Raw genomic sequence first — 26,118 nt, forward strand, 5'->3', positions numbered from 1 at the left:
ATATTATTTACTATAACGCCTACAATGTAGTGCATCTCTAAACAAAGTGGAATTCGTGATTTTTTCTCTCTTTACATTAAATTTGACGGCTTACGGTGATGTTCAACTGTAAGTAACGGTAGAAAAAAGATCGAAGCATCCTACTCGTACGCATACCAATCATTTTTTCTTGTTTTTCAAACTACTGATTTGCGATTGAATGGATTTTGTTCTCCTGTTGTTACGCTACGACGTTCATAGAGTCTGGATTTATGATTCGGGTTTTCTGAAGCAGACCAGTTAGTCCTATTGATTGAAGCACTGAAAGTCACTTTACGGGCTCATCGCTTTATTCGAAAAGAGCTTAAAGCTTTGACTTGAAATCTGAAGGATACTATTCATCAGCTTACCTAGACAGTTACATCGATCTTCAGGAGCCAGAAGCTTTAAGCAACGATTTTGTTCTCCTATTGTTACGCTACGACGTTCATAGAGTCTGGATTTATGATTCGGGTTTTCTGAACCAGATCAGATAGTCCTATTGATTGAAGCACTGAAAGTCACTTTACGGGCTCATCGCTTTATTCGAAAAGAGCTTAAAGCTTTGACTTGAAATCTGAAGGATACTATTCATCAGCTTACCTTGGTAGTTACATCGATCTTCAGGAGCCAGAAGCTTTAAGCAACGATTTTGTTCTCCTGTTGTTACGCTACGACGTTCATAGAGTCTGGATTTATGATTCGGGTTTTCTGGAGCATGATGTGTACAGATCAGTTAGTGCTATTGACTGAAGCACTGAAAGTTACTTCACGCGTTCACTGTTTCATTTGAAAAGAACTTGGAGCTTTAAATTCTCGAATTCGGAAGGCTACTATTTATCAAACTACTCATGCAGTTAGAACTTAATATATATTACAGTTATAAAATGTATACTACAATTTGAAATTGATCAGGTATCATAATTGATAGAAACAAAGCATCAAAAATTTACTTACCTTGAGAATTGCAACACTTATGAAAATTGGCAGTAGAAGACATGCAGCTCCCGTTAATCCTAAGCTACAGTTCAGTTCCATGTAAGGTAATCCTTCTGGCCAATTTAATAAAGAATAGCCTGAAACAAAAAGAAGATGACTTTATACATTCGAAGCATCAGGTCGCTTTTTTTGAGTCAGGGTAACTAGATAATCGTCAAAATATATCGTAAATTGAGTATTGTAGCGCAGTGGCAGGACATTCATTGTTTTCAAACTTCAACTTGATTCGAAGAGTTCATAATTTCAGTACCGAGTTCTAAGCGTTTTTTTTGAACATAACCGAGATAACAACTAAAATTGTGGTGATATTATTTTTAATACTCGCTTCAAGTTTTAGGTAATGAAAAAAAGAAAAAACACCAACGTCTATATTAGATTATTTCAATGTTTTACCCCTATCATATATAAGTCTAGAGTTGTTTGTACTTTGTGCTTTCTTGAATCGAATATGCTGTTAATGTAGATTCTTATCTTTTTTCATGAAATATATTATTGATACCATTGTTTTATTGTCTCTAGTCATTTATATTGATGTGAAAAATCGTGTTTGTAGATTTGTTTTATTTGAGTTAAGAACCGTTAGTTATTTTTATGTTCTTGCTTTTTCACCCTTTTATCTATTTGTGAGTTTCGTTTCTTTGCGAAGCTAGTGGCGTTCAATTAATTAATCACTTCATCTGAGAACATTCCGAGAAAGTTTCCAGATTTTAAAGCTAGATCAGCATATACGATCAATTATATGAACAGTTTCAATAGATGTTTGCTCTCAGATTTTCATAGGAAAATTATTCTAAACAAAATGTTTTGTGCAATATAACCAAGCAATTTTCTTAGGTATCATATATAAAGATTAGTTTTATAAACGAAATTTTTCGCAGCTATCAAGAGAGGGGTGGTTTGTCGTTCATTGGTAAGAAGTGATCCAATTCCGTGATCTCAATCTCTAAATGTTTCAGCTTTTCATTTCATTGGTGAAATTCCAATTAGTAGGAGTATGAGGCCTTGTAATTTACCAAAAACAAGGGATGAATCGTTGCGCGGATTATGCAGGTTGAAAAAATGTCAAAAAAGAAAACGCCACTAAATGTTTTGAAATCATTATCGTGTACGAGTCATATTTTACTATTGACGGCAGTGAAACGGCGAATAATAAGTCTTGTTATTGTTAGAAAAACGAGGAAATAAATTTATTTCCTCGTGTATTTCAGAAGACACAGAAAGTTCAACTCGACTTGGTATTGTTGGCGTTTTTTGGTGATCGTCCTTCAATATACATTTGTCCTTCTGGAAATTCTGTAACCGTCCAAATATATGAAAAAAAGTGTGTTAGATCTAAATTTATTCTGAAAGAGCATCCTGAAGGAAATTTTGTGTTTTGGTCAGATATGGCAACTGCCCATTATGCAAAAGACGTTGTAGGAGATTTTGCTGAGTTGAATATTTCGTTTATTGAGATTGTTCCTAATGTGCCTCAACTGAGGCAATTAGACGATTTTGACGAAATTTGAAACGAAACGAATTTTTTTAAAGATGGGAAGCAACCATACATGAAGAATTAAAGAAGAGAAGCTTGAGTAAATTCCGGCAAACGTCAAATTCAGTATTTTATAATTTATTGCAATATTTGAAAAAAACAAAAATTAGAAAAGCGCGCCGACTCGTTGCTAATTCAGTTATATATTTGTGTGATTATAGTATGGTAACCAATATTTTATACATTAAAACAGACAATTTGTGCGGATTTTTTGTCTCCACACCCATACAACTATTTTGATATTATGAAAAATATGTATGAAAGTAGCCATTGCTATTTAAAATTATTTCAACGATCTTTAAGAAAATAAAACAAACATCTGAATAAACAATTCCCATCGCCAATGACTGGAATCAAATTTTTTTGCCTATTCGTCCTCATGTATCATTAAATAATTATGAATTACCAAAAGAAATCTTTTAATAAATACGACTACGCTAGAACTTGATTCACAAAATTTTTAATAACAACTCATTAAGAAAACTGAGAATTTAATAATTAATTACTTTTAGTTTCAATAATCTGACTGGCATACTCGACGAATATCAAACTATTAAGAACACGGTATCCGTGTACAAACTGCCTTAAATACTAAATCTTATCGTATACAATAATAATTATATATAATAGTAAAATCAGAAGAATGTATTCATGGTCATTTACAGTTACATTAATATAAGATAAAACATAAATGAAGATGAAAAGTTAATGGGGTTACAGTTGACATTCTATAAAACTAACATGAACATAAAATATGAACAATTTAATGAGATAATAAATTTAATGAGGTTAAAATTGGTAGTAATAAACAAGTAATTGATAATTGTGCGACACTATGATAAAGTCCACTCAAATCACTCAACTCTAGTTACAAAAACTTTAATGGTAGTTAACTGATTTGATAGTTCTAGGAATCATGCCAAAACTCCTAGAATGTCCCATGAAATAAAACTTACAGAACTTTTTCAATTGAAATAAGAACAAATGAGAATATAATTTCTCAATTTATCTAAAACTCAAACAAACAAAACATTTTTCATTGACATAAATGCAAATAAAAACATATATATTTCGTCTTGGTAGCCTATAGCGTGTTTAACAAACATTCAAACAAACAAAAAATGTAATTTTGTCGTAATTTATTTCAATAACTACCTTTTCGTATTACATAAAAGGATTGAAGTATCGCCATCCAAATATGATAAATGTTATAAGGGTTAGCTTGAGTCTAACAACACAATGAAATATAGGTTAATAGTATAACGAAAAAAATAGTATTTCAATTTAGATCAAAATTAGAAAAAAATAAAAATGACCCTGCGTGTTAAAATTCCACTTAATGATTACACAAAAAAGGTGTGTATTCTTTAATTAGAATCTCTCAAGAATTTTACTTATGAACGCCAAGAATTTAATTATAGGTCAAACACCCCAAGCACCAAAATTTCATAATGCTGCTCCAGCTGTGAATAATTTATCGATAATGTTGTTACATTATGTTCAATCAAATTAAATCAACTCTCGGAAATCTGTATTTTTTGTATAATTAAAATTTCAAGGATTAAATGATAGAAACAATATTGAACAAAATCTTATTATTTCACCAATCAATATCGAAAATATACAGAGTGTTTTTCAGTATTTCAACTGTTGTTCTTTCAAATGAAAAATAATTTGGAGTGAATCTGATATTTTGCTACTTCAATTGATGACATCTCGTAAAGATATCTCTCCAGTTATCATATGATATAGTGAGAATTAGTCGGAACAACAAGCAACTTTTGAAGATGCCAAGATAGTCAGATAGTAATAATTATTATCGCTGACTATCTAATAGTCCCCGAAACATTCAAGCAAAAGAAGTAATAGAATTGTGAGAGTAATTTGCTTTTGTGAAAGTTTGCAATATTTATTTTCTCTAATACTACAACGAGTTCAGAATTCTCTCATGATTTAGTCCCAAGAAATTCTCGTTTCTACGAAAAATTTTTGGTGATATTAAGTCCCTGCAGCAATGCTAAGCTATTTACTTCGTGGATGGATTTCGTTAACGTCGTCAATAAAGTAGAGTCATGCATAAGATAATTGTTGGTTCCATGAATTTGGAAGAAAATTTCCTGAAATTCATAAAATAATGAAAAAAAAATCTGGTGCTTTGTTAGTTCACGTTGAGAAATCTCTTCAAATTTTATAAAAAGTGATAGAACCAGAAAAAGTCATAACAGAAAACAATTTATGAGGATGGTTAAAAAACAATCAAGCAAAGGAAGTGATAGAATTCTATTTTCTGTTATGTTACCACGCATTCAGAATTGTCTCATAAAGCCAGGTAAATAGTTTAAAAGAAGCATTACGTGAATTTGAAAAAGCTGTTGAGTTCATAGAGTGATGTCATAGAAACTCTCCAGTTGTTATTCTATCCCAAATAAAAATCATTTGGAGATGAATTTGGTGTTTTTTTAGCACAGGTGAAGAAATCTCAACAGTTAATAGGACGCAATAATATACAGAAAGCAGTTTCCTAGGATGCTATGAGTTGACAAAAGGTCAGTTAATTATTTTCAAAGACGGCCTAATTGCCCCAGGAACATTGGAAAAAATTCAAAGAAAAATGAGCAGCAGAGGCCATAGAAATGTCTACAAACACATATGATAGAAATAGGAAAGTACCTGAAGGAATTATTAAAAAAAATAGTCTATTCGAAGTAGCTCAGAGTTTGGAGCAACTATTTTTTGGAGATTTGGAGAAAATCTTCTAACATCAGGACGAAGCGCCCACGAACAAAGCTCTAGAAATTCATGAATATTCAAGTTAGCAATTGATATTTGGATTCATTATATTGCATCTCTCCCATGGACATCAAATAGACGAATAAGTCCCATAAGTATAAATTTATGAATTAAGTCATGAGAAAGATAATTAGGCAAAGCTACCTATCTGTTAACTTGAATTGAAGTACCGGCGTCTAAAGATAGTTTCGCCCTAACAGAGGAGGTGTTTGACTATTTTCTTTGGTTCCTTGAAGAAACGACAAGAGCTATCGGAAGTTCTTCCATGTTCTTCAGATTCATCAAGCAGTGTCCAGTGAGCTTATTAATAACTTTTCTTAGCTCACCTTTACATTGTTAAAGATCTTTTTGTGACCAGTTGGTATAATAAAAAGAAATCTCTCCTATTTTGCCAGACCTGGGGTCTTACTCTATATTTCTGATTTCTTCCCGTTTTTCTAGTTTTTTGAGACCATAACTTGATGGCTTTTAGGAAAATGTTTCTGAATATGTAACAAATTCGATCATAAGTGATCCATCGTGTCTTTCTTTTCCATTCGCTATCAGCAGATCAACTGATAATCTTCGTGTTATATCGAATCCAGATCATCATCTTAAATGGCTTTTACATGGAATCGATCATTAAGGCACCCTCTCACGCACAAGATGTAGATTTAAATTTATTAATTAAGTTCCTAATTGAATTAACTGATTACAAAAGATATAATAGAAAATACGTAATCTACTGTATTCCACTGAAATTAGTTACTAAATGGAATTTAGTCGTAAGAGGTAAACAGACTGTTTTGTAGTATACAAGTTTTGCTAAACGTGATATAACTATTCTAATATTGTCTTCATAACTAACATATTGTGTATTGCATTTACGAGATAAAACATTTCGTAGAAATTCGAATTTGTAAACTTCATTGAATATAGAAACAATGACATACATTTGGACGTTTTCTGACGTAATCTACAATAGCTAGTCAGGTATGGATTTAAAAACCCTGATGAACCGATATAAACAATTCATATTGTGAAGAGTTTTTTCACATCTTCCTATTTCTTCTTCCAATTTAAGAATTGAAATTCTTCAAGGTAATAGCTTTATGAAAGATAGCATTCAGCTAATTTGTGACTTTCTCAATATGAAAAATGGATCGAAACGTATCAGGCTTAGCAAATTTTTTTTCTATTTTAGAGGAGAACCAAAAGTGGTTGATCTAGTTTGTGAGAAGAAAGCCTATTCCTCTTTTTTCTCTTCTTTGCACATATTTTCCAAAATTATAAAATTTGGTGATTGCGACTGAGTCGGTTGAAATGAAAATTTAAAAAAAATTGTTATACTATATCACGATGAAGTCACGTTTTTCTTTTGAGAAAGTTTTCATAGGGTCATAGCACTAGAACCAGCTTTGTTCTAACAGTGTTTCGTAATCCTAATTTTAATGAACCTCTTTTATTGAGAAGGCTTGAAAAAGTGCTGTAGACCAATTCATAACTAAAGATATATAAGACGGATAAGTATCTAATTTCAATCAATATACACTGATTTTGAACAAAATTATACCTCCTCTGTGTTATCTTTAAGATAATGAAACCAAGGAAAGCTTTAAAAGTTGAGATATGAAGGCTCTTAAGAAGGATACACAAAAATGAAAGGTATATTCTTAAGGTCATCCTATAAGTAAAACCATTCTGAAAATTTTAGAATAATAAAAGATTAAATACAAGGAATGTCTTTGTTTTAGAAATATCAATGAAATTGGATTTTTTTTATTATCTTTATCTTTGAAAAATGATTTTGTTATATACAATAAAAATAATATTTTCCATTTTTCTGACAAAACGTACGTTAAACTATTGATGATTAGAAATGATAAAAGTACCTCCTTTATTGTTATTTGGTCAATATCAACACAAAAATACTATAAACGAGACAGATCAATACACATAATTGTATATATAGTTAGGAAAAAGGTAATTCGAACTTTTATTGTTTGTTGGTGAAACAATAAAGTCAACTTTCTGGGAAATGTGTAGATTTTCGAGGAAAGTCACGTTTATTAGAGTGGTTCTATTCAAACAGTTGAAAATTGCAAATATCAAGTGTTTTATCGATAGTATTTCAGAAGTTCATTCTATTTTTTATGAACTCTGAGAATGCAATAATTTCTAAATTGTCGTATTGTTTTCATATATGACATGTAGTACACATTCGTTTTATATTAAATCTCGTTTTATTAAATTTAAAATAATTCAGCCTACTCCAAAAAAAATCACAGATATAATTCAGAATTGTAAAAAATCTAAGCTGGAAAAGTTGAGTACGCATTAAAGTCCTATCTAATTTGGGATATCATAGAAAGTTGGATTATTTAGTTGAGAAATAACGAAAATACAATCAAATTACCTCGTAATAATCTAGATGTTTCTTTGAAACTATGTACTAGACGATGTGGGCAGCTGGGATCGTGAGACGCATACTTAGGCATGGTTTTAAGTATATATCGTTTGATCCAGAGTCTTCATCTTTGCTGCCGACTTTCCACGCATACCCACGATCTATTATTTATTCTCTTCATCCTAAATGTCTAAAAGCTACCAAATTTCGTGGTGGAACTTGTGCAGTATACAAAAATTATTAATGATAGAATGGTTCGAAAGAACAACCAAAAGTGCTGGCAGAGGTGAATAAAAACAACCTTTGGGCAATGCTTTCACTTTTCTTTTGGGGTACGATGAAGAAGGCGATGATTTTTGATGAATTACAGGCGATAAAACAAACTGGTCTACTTTATACTAGAATCAGAAAAAAATGTATGAAATTTCAACATCCGAAATCGCCCAGAAACGTCTAAAACTAACAAAAATTTTCACCCCTTCGGACAGAGAGGGACTGTTGCTGGTGGATTACCTCGTACGGATAAAATAAATTCAACAACGTATTGTGAGAAAAATCCGCTGTACGAAATACGTGACATGCTGAGTGAAGGCAACATAAGGCCCATCCACATTCAGTTAATGGAATCCAAGAATCAGAACATTTTGTAAGAAACATGGAAACAACTTTATCATTCCCCCTACAATCCTGATCTATTGCTCAGTTACTACCGTACATATCCACTTTATAGATATAACAGATATTCCGATTACTTTTTTTATATCCCCAATAATTGTCAATTGTTAAACCTGAAAAGCTGAACGTTCAGTTACCTAATATCCTTTTTAAACATTTGTAGGCCACGTAAGCTTGAAGTCCAGTGAAGAATATCCCATACCATATCGACCAAAGATTGTTAAGGTGTATGCCAGTCTTCTTTTTTGATTTTTTCGGGATCTGTAGCGATTCTGTTGATTTTATTGCTTGATAGCTTCCCTTACTGGAATCGCTCATTTTTTCGATTGATTTTTTGATATCATTGTTATTATCAAACGTTGAAGGTGTGCTAATTGAAGATTGCATCACTTAAAACCCTTCGAAAGGGATGGACCTCGCGGGGAGTACTGAAACAATATAAAAGCTTATTTAATAATCACTAAAATCTAATTTCAACACAATAATGAAAAAATTATTTTATTTTTATTACCAGAATTTTTGTACTTTTGTACTCCATAAAATATGTGTCTGACCCAAGATATCGTTTCGGTAATTACCACATATACATTGTAGATATTACTGGTCATAACTCAAATAAAAGGAAGATAAATTTAGTTCTACTCCAACAAAAGTATAATGTTCAGTTGGAGTAAGGTGATTACTTATCATAGGAAATGCTGACCGTAAATTATTTGCTCATTGAGGGTTTTGTGAGAGATGTGAAAAACGAAAACTTGACTTTAAATTAAAAAAAAAACTTGTTGGTAGATAGAGCATTTATATATTCAGGAAAAGGATACAATAATTTTGATGATGATCTATTAGTGCACTGTCATCTCGCCTAAGCATCTATTTATTTTAGTCTTTATATGGCTATTCCTGGAAGCTATCATAATCTAAAAATGGTGTTAATCGAATAATAGTTTATTCTGATCATAATTGGAAGATTTTACGTCACATGTCACATGTTTTGTTCAGTAAGGTAGTTGTACCATATTTTCAGGTTTTTTGTCTGGATAGAAGGAGAACACCATTGGTGCAGAGAGAGAGCTAATCTCTCTAGAACCTTTAAGAAGAACAGACTACGCAAAAACCTTGTAGATCTAAAAGCGTGTTCCTAACACCTATATGAGAAAAAACCTCGTAAAACATTTTGTGAAAGCTTCGTCTGAATATGGATCATGTTTCCAGTACCTTACAAGTACCTTTACTCAAAGTTTCCACATATTTAGGCTAAATTGAGGCGTTGAAGCACCAACAAACTTAACAAAACCATAACACGGCATATTGTGAATACTGATGATGACATGATAATTAATTTTGTCACAAATATAATGGAATGTGGATATTAGCTCTATATTGTAGAGATCGATTTACAAAAATGGTTCCAGAAGTATTTGGACTGGCCTAGAGATAGCGGAAATTGCTTGAAAAATACATTCTCACAATTTCTAAACATAGAAAGAAATGTACATCATTATATGATACAATATTTTTATTTGAAACGCCTTAACCCTAGCAATATGAAAGCTGCACTAGATTCTACTCTAGGTGAGACTGCTCCTCCGTTATCAACAGTAAAATATTGGGTAGCAACGTTTAAACGAGACCGTGCGATTTGCGAAGATCAGTACCCCAGTGATCGACCATAGGAGGTGACGATTCCAGAAACGTTGAAGAAAATCCACAAAGCGGTATTGAATGATCGTTGACTAAAAGTGCGCGATCTAGAAGACATAGTAGGCATTTCAAAAATACGGTACATGGCATATTAATTGAAAAGTTCGACATAAGAAAGCTGCACGCAAGATGGGTTCCAATGGGACAAAAACAGCGTCGTGAAGATGTTTCAATCGAGTGTTTGGCAATGTTTCACAGAAATAAATAGTTATTTTCCTAACAAGTGCGGAAAGTGATACTTTCCCGCACGCGACTGCAGTTGTCCCGAACGACGCGGAGCGGAGTTCGTGCAAGCGGTCAAGTGCGGGAAAGACACTTTACGCATGTGTTAGGAACATTATTTTTTCTACGACCGTATATACAAAAAAGTATACCAACCCATTTTTGAAAAATTATTTTATTCCAACAAAGATAACAATAAAAAAAACTGTAACTAAAAACTATTAATTATTATAAATATTAATATTGAAAGCACAATTTGTTGTATTCTGTAGACTAGTAAGAATTGCCGTTCCAGTGGAATAATTTGGTTTCAACTGGAAAGTAGATGACGTCGATGAGGATTGCATCGGTTGCAGGTCGCATAAAGATGACGATGGCGGTGACGGCAACAGTTTTAAGTCATTTGGCAGGTAACAGCTCCGATTTAGTTTCATTTGCAGCTTTCAAAATGGCCTCGGGAAGTTCTTCTTCGGATGAATCCATTAATATTATTGTATCGGATTCGGTTCAATGTGGTTTGATTTAGAATAAGATTGTACTTATTCGGTCACTTCCAAGACGTTTTGAACAACTTTCACGTTTTAGTAACAATTACATGGTTAAATAAAAAATATCTGTATTATTTTATATTTTTAAAAAATTGAAAATGCTACAAAAAGCTAGAAAAGGTTTAAATTTTATTTGATGGACTATTTCATGAATATTTATTTACCTGGAGTAACAATAGTTATAATCTCAGAAGTAAAAAACTATCTAATAAGGTCAAAATTTGCATAATTTTACTTTCCCGCACTAGTGCGGAAAAGTGACACTTTCAAAACTAAAATGCGTGCGGGAAAGTGGGTTAAAACGCACGGTCGTAGAAAAACTAAATTTCTGCGCCGTTTTATAACTATGGAATAAACGTGGATTCATCACTTCGTACCAGAAAAAAAAACAATGAAAATAAAGGAAAAGACAGTTTCATTTGCAGGCAAGGTCATGGGTCGGTTTTTTGAAACGCGCGTGAGATAATTTTCATTGACTATCTCGAAAAAGTAAAACCGGTTCAACGGCGAGTATTATGCGAACTTATTGCAGCGTTTGGAGGAAGAAATCAAGCAAAAACGACCGCGTTTGGCTATGAAGAAAGTGTTGTATCATTAAGACAAAGCACCAGTACACACATCCGTTATTGCAATAGCCAAAATGAATAAATTAAAGTTTGAATTGCTACCTTATACACATTTTCGTCAAATTTAGCCCCGTGGAATTATTTTCTATTCCCAGACCTGAAGAAATGGCTCGGTTGGTCAAAGATTTTCCAACAATAGAGAGGTGATGTCTTTGAAGAGCTTGGTATCGAAGTTATTGAACATCGCTGGGAAAAGTGTATGAAGCTAAAAGATTACATTGAGAAATAAACCAGGTACTTCTGGGACCAGCCTCGTAAAAGTGCACAAGGACTTAAATGGATGAGAGATAAAAGAGAACCAAAGATTATATTGATTTCCAAATAACTAACTTGTGAACAAATATTGATAGAAATATTGATGTTAGTGAACTATTGTTGAACATTCTGATCCCTTTTTATGAAGAAGAAATAGCATTGATCTCAAATATGTTGTATACTTCACACTTATAAATTTTTTTGAGTATTGATTATTTCGAAAAATAATATTTCAGGTGAAAGAAATGACGAAAAAATAGTTCATTTTTAAATTTATTTTAAAACAAAAATTTGCTTAAAATTTTTTAATAACTGGAATTAAATATTGCTTCCGTATTACCGTGAATTTTATCAATATTTCTGATAAATTTACAAATGTGCTCTCTTATTCTAAACTTCGTTTCCATACAACCCTCCTAACAACAACCACTTTCAAAATTTATAACAAGCTATCAAGTTAAAAAACCACTTGTCGAATATTTTCCATACTAACATCGCTCTTCAATAATAAAAGAGAGTGAAAAACTGAATAAATGCAGAAAAGTGCTCCGCGACTCATAGCTCGAGGTTGTGTGTCATGAAAGAGCATCTAAGAGCATAGATGGAATGTTTCCACTTGAAAGTTTTTGTTTCAAGGATAATGTTAGTGAAGAGGAAAACCCGGAGTGAAAATTGATAAATTATGGAAAATGTTCTATATTTCTTACCAACTTCAAATCATTTATTTCAAAAGGAAGAACGTCGAGAAAACTCTTGTATAAAGTTCAGAACTTGAAGCATTAATATATTACTTGTTAAGTAGACAATTAGCGACGTTTATACTAATTTTAGCGAACATGAATTTTGTTCATTTTTACTTGAATAAGTTCATTCGAACATGAGTAAATATACAAGGTGTCGTTTTGTTTCATAATCAACCTGAATCCTGAATAAAACGGTTTAGAAAGAATAAAAGCATCGAAAATACTTATAAGATTGAGAAAGATACTTTTAGAAGAGTCGAAAGCCACAATATAATTACATTGACAGATGATATAGATTTGCTCAATAGCAGCCATAAAAATGTACAAATAATGGAATGTTAGAGGGGAGAGCAAAAGAAAAAGGACTGAGATTAAATGAACAGGAAACTTGGGAATGGTCATTCATATATTTCAAAAGAAATATATATAGCGTGAATAAAAGTGAATATAAGTGAATAAATGAAACAGAAACAAGACCACTATTGAATCACAAAATTAGCCAAAGTATAAATGCAAAGAGATAAACCAAAATTTAGATAAAAAGAAAAAGTGGAACATGACAAGATGATAGCAAATTGTAGAGAAGAAAAGTATGTATCATCACGGGAACCGAACTAAACGAGTTATAAAGCAGCTACACTTTCTTGTTTCTTCAGTATTTTTGAACTTAAATCATGAATAGTTCGACATATTAAATCGTGTTTAGGTTTTTCTGTCGATAACATAGAAAAATCTAATAATGAAGTTTTTATTTATTAAATTTTACTCAGGAAAACCTTTATTTAGGGCAAAAATGAAATTATCTTTAAAGCCATGCTTTTCAAATTGTATTCTGAAAATTTGAGGCACACGTCGTTTCACCGACCCTCATTCTCTCATTCTTAACACGTTTGCCCTTGGGTCCTCTCTAATGTTTCTGTCCCTTCAGTTCTCGCCACTTTTATATTGTTGAAGATACCTTTGTTATGATAATGCGGAGGTTTACGTAAACAATTTTTAATGACTTTCCTTAGCTATACGATTATGTGTGTACAAATAATATTCGTTGAGTATATTATGAGTGAATATATTGGGTAAACAAGATCTTTCATGTAGCTTGTGTAAAGGTTTGTAGATATTTCGATTGTTACAACGTTGGTTTTAAGTTGAATATGCAATCGTTAGTCAATAGTTTGTTCAAGTAAAGAAACGGACCATAAATTCTTCATATTCTCTAAAGATTTCAAAAAAATTCTCCATTTTGATTATTCATTTGAACTTTTCGAGCCTATATGGAGTATTGATGCAACATCTTTCAATTTATTTGTCAAACCAAAATTTTGATTTCTATGATGACGCTCCATTACTATTGGTAGCAACAGTAAAAATACTTTTACTTAGGGCATCAGTAAAACAATGTAATCTCAGTTTAATAGTTCGACCATTAACTGCCGACATAACCTCTTCATAGGGTACATGAGGTAGCAATTCAAACTTTAATTAATTAATTTTGACCTTTGAAATAACGGATGTATGAGCTGGTGCATTGTCATAGTCTATGAAAATTATCTCATGCGCATCACAAAAGCCGAAGCCATGACCTTGCCTGCAGATGGAACGGTATTTGTCTTCTTTGGAGCCGGTTCTCCCTTTTCAGTCCATTGTTTTGATTATTCTTTTGTTTCGGGTGTGAAGTGAAGAGCCACGTTTCATCGTTTTTTATGAAGTGACGCAAAAATTTCTGTTCAGCATTGCCAAACCCTCGATAGAAACACGACGCTGCTTCTTTTCCATTTTGAGCAAACACTGCACTCATCTTTCGCACAGCTTTCTCATATCCAAATTTTCGGTTAATATGCGATGTACCGTATTTTTGAAATGCCTACTATGTCTGCTAGCTTACGCACTTTCAGTCAACAATCATCCAGTACCGCTTCATAGATTTTCTTCCAACATTTCTGGAGTTGTCACCTCATTTGGTCGACAACTGCGATTCTGGTCTTCGCAGGTCGTATTTTTTCTGTTTACAAATTCACTAAAAACGTTCACTATTGATGGCTGCCAAACAAATACTAAACGACGTGGCGTCTTCAAATTTGAACCATATGCTGCTTAGACTGTGTATTTTCTTATACTGTGGTATTTTTCAAGCAACTACCGCCATCTCTAAGTCAGACCAGGTACTTCTGGGACTGTCCTCGTATGATGAAATATTCTTCGTCAGTATATTTTTTGTCTTTCCAATTCACCACTATTATTATTCTTATTATCTGCATGTTCTGTTAGTTCAAGTACCTAATAATCTTCAATTTTAGTTTATAAATCGAATGTATCTCTTAATCAATGTTGTTTTCAATTTGAGCGTGAAGGAAAACAGACACTTCATATGAAATATTGAGCTCATAAAGTGAAAATCCCGGAAAAACCGACACATAACTGTTAGCTCAAATACAAGATAAATATAGGAAAGCTTTCTCTTTTTCGTGAATCATATTTATAAGTTATATGGAAGAGCAAATATTGGGGAGTGATACCAACCCGGAAATTTGTCATTGTTTATTGCCTTGCGGCATTGTCAGGTTTTCTATCAGGATAAAAATACAAAAAGAATTTACCCTGATGATTTAGTATTGTATATTATAAAAAAGTTTTTTCAAAAACATCGATAAAATTCATTCTACTTAAAAATAATATAGTGGTCCAAAATATTTTTGTCACAACATATGTTCATTGAACAAACAATATCATGTTAAACTCAATAATATCATTGAATTACAGAGGCATAAACAAATACTATTGACATATTCTACATTCAACTGTATTAACACTTCAAATACTGTTGAGAGATCTCTACTAGAATAACCAAGTCTACTAGTACAAGAGCCGGCCGCTGAAAAAGGCTCCTCATCGGTTAAAGGACATATATTATTGAAAAAGGTAGTACTCAAATAGACGAAAACAATGATATGGGAGTTATAGACCTCATTCAGTCACTGACTAGGCAACCATTTTTTGATTTTTTAAATTTTGGTATAGTCGCTAGCTTATTAGTTAAAGCACAGAACGATTTTGGTATAAAATGAAAGCTTGAATTTTTTATGTCATATGACCAATAGAATTTTTGAATCTATAAGGTGATGCTGCATGTGCACGAACGAATACATATGAAAACCAAATACATAGAAAAGACAGGTATGAGGTATAAGAGACGAGCAATAGTTGGCAAAAGGGAAGTTTCAGACCCTTTTTACCTTTATGAACAAAAATAGTTGTTAGAATATACCTGAAGCATTATTCTAGGGCATACAAATCCAGGTGACTTCACCCACCTTCTGACTAGGATGCATTTACCTCTATTCGAAGAAAAAAAAGTGAAAGCTTATAATTTACGATAGTTATTTTAAACATATATTTTTCTCCAATCCATATCCTCTGTTTTATTCATATTTTCCATGTTTAAAAAAATATTTTGATTGAAAATATATTTAAAACAAAAATATTAAAAAAATTAACAAACATTAAAATTTTAAATTTATATTTTCTATGTTTTGTCTACGTTGTAGTTACATACGTGCTAATTGAAAACAAATTAATTGAGAAAACAATTAATTACATTATTTATTTCTTAATTATTTTAGATATAAAAAATAAGTTAAAGATATAGATAAGATAAAATTTAATGGGAAATTCATTGATTAAGTGCCTCGGGGTGCCCGTCTTCAAAGTGGGCTGTCAAAATTTCTAACAGTCAAAAGCTAAGCAACCATTTTTAAAGTTCAAGCTTTCATTCGATACCAAAATCATGCTTTAACTAATAAGCTAAGCAGCTATACCAAAATTTAAAAAATCAAAAAATGGTTGCCTAGTCAAGTGACCGACTGGGGACTATAACTCCTATATCATTCTTTTCGTCTATTTGATATATGTCCTTTAACCGATCAGCGGCCGGCTCTTTGCACTTGGCCACACTTAAACGTTTCTTTTTTTATTTTAGTATTAAAAAATGTCTCTATCAACTGTTTTTGATTCCCTAATTACAAATCTGTGTCCTGGTTATTCTTGGATAATTTGTGTACCTCTCGAGACGTACTATCCTGGTCGTATCCTACGACCAAGTCGGAGTATGGCCGTAGACGAAACGAACGATTGAATTCTAGACATCGATGTACAGGGTATGAATTACACCCAGAGGATCAAATTGATCGACTACAGATTATTATTTACATTCATGAATATTCATAAGAATGGTTTTAATGAGTTGGCTTGTTGCTAACTTAAATTATTACAGGAAAATAATTTCCAGCTCAGTATCGTAAAATTGCGTTTTCCTTCTAAATACTAAATCGAGTTCTTACCGTCAAGTTGTACCAAAAATTCTATGAGAATCATGATAATAATCTATTTGAAAAATATTTGAAAAGGTTTTTTTAATATACTATATTAGTTATTTTTATTTCCCATTTCAAGATTACATCTTGCTGGCCTCCCACGTCGTGTACTGTCAAAGCCTATTTCTATTGAATGTAACTTTTATTTCTTTTGAAAGTGACCAAAATGTTGTTAGTTATGTCGAATGTGTTTCGATGTTTCTCTCTTTTCGAATCTATCATTGACGTGTCTCAATGAATGAAATGAAAAATATATCTCAATAAATGAAAAATAGTCTCTATTATATTAGTATTTTTGGATAATTAACAGAAATACATTTCACATATTTATATTCAAATTTGCTCAAATAACATTGAACTTATGTATATGTTCCTAGTGGTATACTCGCTCTTTATCTTGTTTTTTGTAGAAATCAAACCACAATCGTTCTTTTGAAACTTTATTTCCGATTTTCGAATAATCTAAAATCGATTATTTTAGATTAATCGATTATTTCCGATTTATTGATTATTTTGGATTGATCGATTATTTTCTATTGATCGATCAATCGAAAATAATTGATTATTTCATATAATCGATAATAGATTATATTTTTGGATAATTGTCCAGCCCTAGTCTTCATCAATATCTAATAATGTCTTAATAATACACGAATTTCATATTTATCTAGCTCCTTACTATTTCTTATTAAAAAGTACTGCGTTGTCGATAAACAAAAAGATAATGATTATAATAAATTAATAAAGCATTTGTACTCTCCACGGAATCAAAGAATAGTCTTAACAAGTTACGATATGTTCATATTGAGGCGTAGGAATCATATATGAAAACCGACCTCACAAATAACACCTCCGCTCATATAACGTCATAAAATTATAAAATATTTTCTATTGTAGTATTGGTGGTAGAAAACTTTAAAATCCGTTTCTCTATTTTTACAAAAAAAAATAAACAAAGAAAACTGCTACACTGTTTTGTCTACAGAGATGATAGACATCGCTTTCGAAACAGTAGGCTTCTTTTGAAGCTTTTGAAAACTGAATCTTTTGGTAGAAGGTCAAAGAAATGAGGAAAAGTAATGCATAAGAAAAGAAATAAGTGACGTAAGGCTTCCCAGATCCTTTCAGGGTAGATCAATCCCCATTGTCCACTGTGTTGGTAATTATTCACTGTACTCATATATTCATTTACTTCTTTCAACCACTTTGATCTGGATCTGTTCCTTCTTCTTCTACTTCCTGGATTCCCTGCTCTCTATAGATACACTAGCCATCTAATTCTTTGTGTTTTTATTCCTTTAACCATATCTTCCATTTCAATTTCTTCCTTTATTTCCTAATTCATACGTTATTTGTATTCATTTTCATCTTGATTGGTCCTAATATTGCCCATACTACCATCCGTCTTAATTATTGTCAACTCCTCTTTTTCTTTTTTTGTTGTCTGTGTTGTAAACTTTCATTGTTTTCTTATTTAGTATCTTGCTTTCCTATATCTTCTTATCTACATGATATATTCTATTAGTTGCTGATATTTTTGATTTCTGATCTTCTTACTTCTTCTCTATACGTACAAAATTTGAAATATCTAAGAATAAGAATAATTAACATATAAGTTCATAATGTCTTCCTCTTTGTGAATTGCTTACCGTACCTCATAATTTTGTTCGTTTTCAGGTGTCCATTTACTAATCAGTACACTTGATTTTTTATAACAATGTATATAATAATTTAACAAATTATTCACAATTCAAAATCACTTTTTTATGTAACGTAAATTGATATTGACCATCAAATATTTCCAATCACAATACGTTGCGCTTTTAGATTGAAATTTAATGGTAAAATCCTGCGAATGCAAACATTTTTGTTTTCACAATTAAGCTGGTTGAATGCCGATATGAATAATATTTGATAACAACTATTCAAACGTATGAATTTATGTACGGGTATTTTGTCCTCCGACAAATATTGATTGCAAGTGAAGGGAGATTATTTTAATCTTTAGCAAACAGGAAAATTATATTCAACAAATTTTGTAAAGGACAAAAGAGTGAGATTGTAGACCGTCCTAAAAATTAAATAGTTGTGACCTTGTTGCAAGGTTCCCAAATTAGACGTCAGGCTTAAATTACAATAGAACAAAAAAATGTCATTGCAACGGGCTCCTTATAACACTAATGCTTAAATATGTAGCTGCAACAGCTGGTGCGTACAAAACTCAATCTGGAAAACTAATTCTGACAAACTTGTCGCAGTGTATGCGACCGGATTTTGCCAATAACTCTTCGATTCCCAGGTGTCGAATTGTCTCTGATCCATCGATATCGATATCCAACGAATGACTTCACGTAAACCCAAGGAGAATTCTCCAATGGAGTTGAATCACACCATGTCGATAGTCTTTTAACAGAATTATTACTAATATTATTCTTTCATTTAAAGTTAGTTTGGGTAAATTAATTGTAGTGTTTCTTTTGTGTCTATGTCTATGTCCCTATAACTTTTATCATTAACAGCAACATTCTGATCATAAAAGTTTTTGAACACATGTCCACCATATTGTGGTTTTCTGTGGATCGATAAAATCCACACTCAAAATACGACAATTCTGTTTATTTACGTGGTTTTCACAGAAAATTGGCTTCATTTGCGGGCATTAAATATAAAATTTTTGTTTCGGTCCATTAGTCGAATTTGGGGCGCACATCATGACTTTAATTGTTGCAGACGTTAAGTTTTTAAGACAAGATATTCCATTAACATATTTCATAAAGTGGAAGGACAAAGCCCCAGTGGCTAGGAATGGCAACGACTTGATTGATTTGGTTCTTCTTCAATGCTTCCACGAGGCTACAGCTGCTTCTGTGGGTACTGTTCGGCAATTCAGATGTACATTATCAGAGAGTAAATGTAGTTCAAAAACGATCCACTATCGTCGAATTAGACGCAACTAAATGAACGAAGTTCACGATAAGTTTGACTAACATAATAATTATTTTCATTAAACCAATTTGCAAGCTTTGGTATAAATTCAGCTGTAGAATATGTTACTAATTTAAGCAGTTTTGCTGTAAAATATATGTTATATTTCTTTCTGGATGGTTTTGAAAATCTGTAACCTCACTGGAAATATTTATCACAGTAGAATAACTTTTTTATAGAAAATTCAGTTACGTGAAACCGCCCGTGTATATAAAAACAGCCACAGATCACTACAACAACCTCCTTTTTAATATGGTTTCCTGGAAAATATATAAATCAAAGCGCTGCCTCGCTTAAAAAATCTTTACTATGCTGACTGTATGAATTATTATATTGAACGTTGAGATAATTTTACGGTGATGATTTGTAGGATCTTAAGCAATATTCTTCTTGCTATTTTTACCAAATAAATTATTTTAGAAAACTGAAATGTAACTCTTGTCATCACTATGAGAAATTTTTATCGTATATAATTATATAAAAGATGACATTCCATTCTAAATTTAGTAGCTGCTAGAGGAAAATGAAATAAATTTTGACAAAAGAAATGAAAGGAATACAGAAATCAGTAAAAACTTATTTTTATAATTCATTCCTTTAGAGTTGAAGCAATTTTTCATGAGTGAAAGCAATAAAAATGAGACTATTTTTCATACCTCTTTTCTCGAAAACCATATGGTTAATACCTACTTGATTTGGTAGAAAAATACTTCATTTATTAGTTAAGACAACACCCTTCTGTTATATAATGGAGAAATGTAATAAACATGACGTCGACTTCTACATTCTACAAAAAATTCAACAGCAAACCTGAAACTACCTAGAAAACTGAGAAACCTGATAATGATATCTATGGAAGATTCAAAACTATAAATAGATAACCAACTAAATTACTCATTTAAGATCAATGGAAAGATGAGGCAATATGATGGACTATAAGCAACACTGTTTATAATTACTCTCCACTCTGTCATGAACATGTCATGAACTAAAATGGTGGTATTGTTAGAGAGATTGGACTCATAATAAATGAAAGTAAAACGCAGTATATGATCATTCCAGCCGATAAAACTTCCAATGCAGTATATATATCTTCAAGGGAGTAAAAACCTTCAAGTACCTTAGAAATTTGATAGATAATAATACAAACTACTCAAACTCCAACAAGCGCTTGATTCAGAATCTATTTTGCAAAACTCTTATTCCTATAGTCTCGTACGGTGACGGAACATGAACGCTGAAAGTACATTGGAGAAAGACTGAGCGAATTCGCCAGAAAATCATCAGGAAAGAAAGTAAGAAATTAACGAAGAATCAGATTTAACTCTGAGATAAGCGACGTCCTACGAAAACTAAACATTGATCGTTTCACCAAAGCTAGGAGAAGTCAATGGTTTGAACATATTCAGACACCTGAATGACAAAAAAGTTCTAAATGTTCAAGTGTGGAATACGAGGAAAAAAGGAGGTCTAAAAATGGGATAGCTGCACAATGTCACGGATGAACTACGAACTATAAGTCAAGGGACAGAATTCTAAGGAGGTCCATTATTGAGGAGGTTAATCCGCACACAGGGTTATAGTGTGGCGTGGTGAGGTAGGGAACTAATAAACTTTATTTTTATCTGTGAGCTCCTGGGTGAACAGTGAATCACTGAAATTGTATCATAGACAAGTTTTATCAATTATATTGATTATCATGTAAAACTACCAGTTGATAATCAAATTTCCTAACATCATCAACATCAATAGATTATTCAAGTTCAAGCATTTTGTTATGTTAATATTGGTAAAGTGACCAAAAAATTATAAATTTATGAGCATAAACACCATAAATATTGTCACATGAGTCGAAAAAAGGCCTTTACACACGAATTGCATACAATATTTTTTCTACTAACGAAAATTTTATCGAAATACAGAAGTTCTATGGTAATTTTCCTTATAAAACATATTAATATTTTCAACATTTTAATCAAGATTAGAACAAATCAAAAAAAAAGACAGCAGACGAATTTTTGTTATTAAATTTCTCCACTCTTCTCTTCGGCATGTATTAATGCCACCTAAATATAATTCTAACTACATATAGAAAAATTAAAAATGAAATCAGCGCGATTTGAACCTGGACTTCTCGCATGTGAATCTCGTACCCTACCCACTACACTACGGAGACCTTAATAATACATGTTTTCACGCACTAATGGTTAAAGTATGTTCTAGGTAGTCGAAAGTGCGTACTTTACGTATGGTAGTAGAAAAAATAATTGTTTCAACAGTGTAGGAACCAGAATTATGTAGGATAGAGTTATTTGTCTCGTCCACTATTTTCTCTTTTCTCTAATCTAACTTTCAACATGTTCCGAATATTTTTAAATACACAGCTTCACTCATACGTAATATTTTTGATGAATGTATTCCTTCGAAAACAAAATTGAAGACAGTTTGTTTTTTTAATCCTTTGTAAAAACCATAAACTTGAGACGATTTTGTGATAAGAGGCATTGGATGAAATCAAATCAAAATAAAATTAGCCACAATAACGGCTATATATGAAAAATGAGAAACCAAGTAGTTTAGGCTAACTAAAGAATTATAGGAAAAATATATCTTCATTGTGCTCCGTTTGACCCTACCGAGGATTTCGTCCGGTAGCTCTATAAATCAAATTTTAATGGTACACGTCCTCGCGTTCTCTTCCAGGATGGATTTTTATGTTTTTTTATCCTGAATCATTATACGGAAATTTATTTCAGCATAAAATTTGCATTAAAATCGGTTTTTTCGTAACGATGCAATTTCAAGTGAACTAGCAGCTTGTCGTTCTCAAGCAAACCAGAACAGAATTATGTTTTTCTAGTCATTCTCTATAAAACAAACAATGAAAATTGTGTTCCGGCTGTTCGTGTCGACGTAATGGGAAGTATCATGCACGTTTTCTTATTGAAAAATTTAAAAAGGTTAAAGAAGGAAAAGTCGCTCTCGATTATCTGCATTTTTTGTAAAATTGTTTGTTTTTTTTAAAGGCACACCGCTCTTGACTTGATGATATATGTTCCAAGTAATTCCGTACATTTTCCACAAATATCCCACTTCTTGTTAGAATCCTTGCAAAATCTAAATAATTATCCAATTACTTTTCATGATATTTTTACTACGTGTGCACTTGAAATAAAAACTATGTACCCAGCGCTACAAAACGCCTCATTTTTTATTTATTTTGTACAATTAATCAGCAAATAATACTTATAAAAAACCATTGCAGCTCGCGGTGTTCGACACCATATTATCTCACAAATACTTGGCACTGATTAGTGATAAATCACTTTATATGTAACATCTAGTCCAAAGCCGAAAATTTGTAGATTCTGAAATCTTATTCAACGATTGTTACTATTCCTACATGTTTTTTAGAGCTTCACTAATTGTTTTAGTTAAAGATGTTAATAAAACAGTATGGATTATATTGAAAGTTATATGAAACTATGAGATTGAATACAGAAATAAACAACATCAAAACACAAATATTTCGGCGAGATTATGAACGACGAGGCTCCATATCGATAGTAATTTGAATTTGCATATCTTCTCAAGCCACGGCTCGTTAACATTAGTCCTAATGGTTGTTTTGCCACTTTCCTTTTACTTGGGAGAATAGAAGTAGTACACGAAATAACTGCTTAGACTATGTGTGTACATTGCTTAACAACCCTTGCCATTTGAATTTTTTCAAGAGATGTTCTTAGAGCTAGAGATATGAAAAAGTTTTCACTACAAGTCGAAGCTGAAGATGTCATTATGTTCGCATTTTATTTAAAAGATCTGGCGTTCATTTTGGCAAATATTACGCTTGTTGAACAATACCGCTGTTTTCATAGCTAGTTACATAAATAACTATGTATGTACCACCACATTCTGGTATAAAAGAAAATGAGGAAGTAGATCAGCTACATCCATCAGCCAAAAACAACCAGAAGTCTATCCAAATATATAGAAATTTCTTTTCATAACATGAAATATGAAATTAAATTTAGCTCAACTGAAAGTTGGAATAACTAGAAAATAAATAAGTGAAGAAAACAGGATTTATTTGATCTATGTTCGGTTCACCAGAAGACGATAATAGACCTGATTTACTAATAAGCTGTGGAGTTATAAGTTTCATTTTATGTCTTGCTTCATTATGTCTTCTAATTTGTCAGATAACTTAGACTCAATTTTTCTAGATCTGGCATAATAAGAAGCCCCAAATATCACTCAGCTGTTAAATTCCAGTCAAAGAAATAAGGAACGATAAACCTTCTCTTGACGAATTCTACCAAAACTAATGTTTTGTTTTATCCAATTACTGGGTGTGTTTTGTCTGAATTCAATATAGATTTTCCTGAGCCCAGCAATGACAATTGTGTGTTAAGAAAATTTGGATTTTGACACAATTTTACTACTTCATGACAAACAACTGACTTTATGTTGTAAGGCAATTTCTGTTTTAGTTCCATGAATCCTGCATGGTTGCTTATTTCTGATTTTTCAGATTTTGGAGCATTATTTATGCTTTATTAAAGTTCGCAACAATTCTCTTATCATATTTCTAGCTATTGGAGATTTTTCAAAACGTCTTTCGTTAAATAAAGCATATAATTCTTCATAACTTCGAAGTGTATCGCTGTGACCTACCATCATTAGAATTTCCATTCTTTCTCTTTCAGTTGAAGGAACTATGATAATATAATTGGTATGACGCTCATTGTAAAACTGAAACTGACAAACATTTATTTTAATAATCTGAATTGAATATCAAATTCATTTATTCTATAAGTCGTATGCAACATGTTTTTGCAAAAATCGACGTTATCTTCTTCTTCTCATGCCGTCTTCTCATTGAAGGTTGGGCACCACGTTTTTAAATGCGTTTCTGTCCCTCACAACATGAAACAATTCCGACGGTGAGATTAGTCTATTCTCTTATATCACGGCGGCAGGATTCCTTCTTCCTGCCGATGCCTTTCTTCCCTTCTACTCTACCCTGCATTATCTTCTGTAGCAGTATTTGTTGTTACGTAAGATGTAAGATGTTTTCCTCATCTCAATAATTGTCAACAAATTTCTTTTGCGACTGATCCTTCTTAGTACTTCATTGTTGGTGATTCTTTCAGTCCTGGGTATCTTCAGGATCTCAAATGCCTCAATTTTTTGATCATTTAGGCTTTCAAGGCCCAGGTTTCTTCTCCGTACAGCAGTACTGACCATACATGACATTCCATGAATCCTATTCTGATGGATAGGTTTAGATTTATGTTGGCAAACATTGAGGAGTACTTGACAAATGCCTTTCGAGCCATATCAATTTTGATCTTGATTTATTCGACGTTATACGTTTATATACATTTCCTACACTTCTCAAAAATATTTTAATAAATTCTATGCTGCTTAATGGATACCGCTTTAAAACTTCCATTGTAAATGGAAGAACTATATTGAAGATTATGCAACCATTTCTAAAAGGTAATATTGCTGCAATAAACTTTTACGTTTATTACATTTCACGTTACTGGAAAAATCAATATTTACGATAGTCGTTGAAACTTTTCAAGTAGCAGTTTTAATACCATATAAAGCTGAAATATTACAAAGAATGCAACTATAGCACCGCAATAATTAGACCTCTGGTAAACGCTTATTTATTCTGTTTCGCTAATCACCTCCAGAACTTGAAATTATCCTGTGATGTTTGTTTGTAAATACAAATATTTACGTTGTACACAGACATGTTAAGCATGTAAAAGTGCCTTAAAGCGAAAAAGAGGTTTAAATGGTAATTCTGGAATCGATTTCGTGCTACTCATTGAACCAAAGAATGATTTAATGAACACCCGCATGCTATTCGGCCTCCGGGAGCACTTGATGACGATAATTTACACCAAAGAGGATGTGAAATAATTTTTATTGGATTACGCCCTTCTAGGCACTTACGAAGCCGTGTAAGGACTAATTATTTATTTCTTTAGATGAACGCCCACGATTATGAATGGATTAATCAATATACAGAGCTCCTTTGGTAGTTTTACGGAATAATAGATTGAGTGTACTAAAGCGATAGAGAACGACAAATAGTGAATTGCTACATTTGAGTTTTATTCTAGTCGACAGCTAATCCTACTGAACATCATCTTGGAAATTTATTTAGATCGTTATCCAATTAATGAAACGCATGATTTACAGATAATATTCGACATTTCGTCTTTATGTATACGTTTAGATTTTTCAGA

General features: G+C 32.1%; 1 protein-coding gene across 1 annotated transcript in view; it reads right to left on the reverse strand.

The window, feature by feature from the left end:
* The window catches only part of LOC130444031 (protein tincar), a 153,231-nt gene that overhangs the window by 88,836 nt on the left and 38,277 nt on the right, over window positions 1–26,118 (reverse strand). The window contains exons 2-3 of the mRNA XM_056778998.1: window positions 8,540–8,830; window positions 976–1,094 (exon numbers count right to left, since the gene is read on the reverse strand). Of these exons, the coding sequence (XP_056634976.1) occupies window positions 976–1,094; window positions 8,540–8,789 (369 nt within the window). The 5' untranslated portion in view covers window positions 8,790–8,830. The remainder of the gene's footprint in view (window positions 1–975; window positions 1,095–8,539; window positions 8,831–26,118) is intronic.

The sequence above is a fragment of the Diorhabda sublineata genome, chromosome 5 (assembly GCF_026230105.1).
Source record: "Diorhabda sublineata isolate icDioSubl1.1 chromosome 5, icDioSubl1.1, whole genome shotgun sequence".
Classification (NCBI taxonomy): domain Eukaryota; kingdom Metazoa; phylum Arthropoda; class Insecta; order Coleoptera; family Chrysomelidae; genus Diorhabda; species Diorhabda sublineata.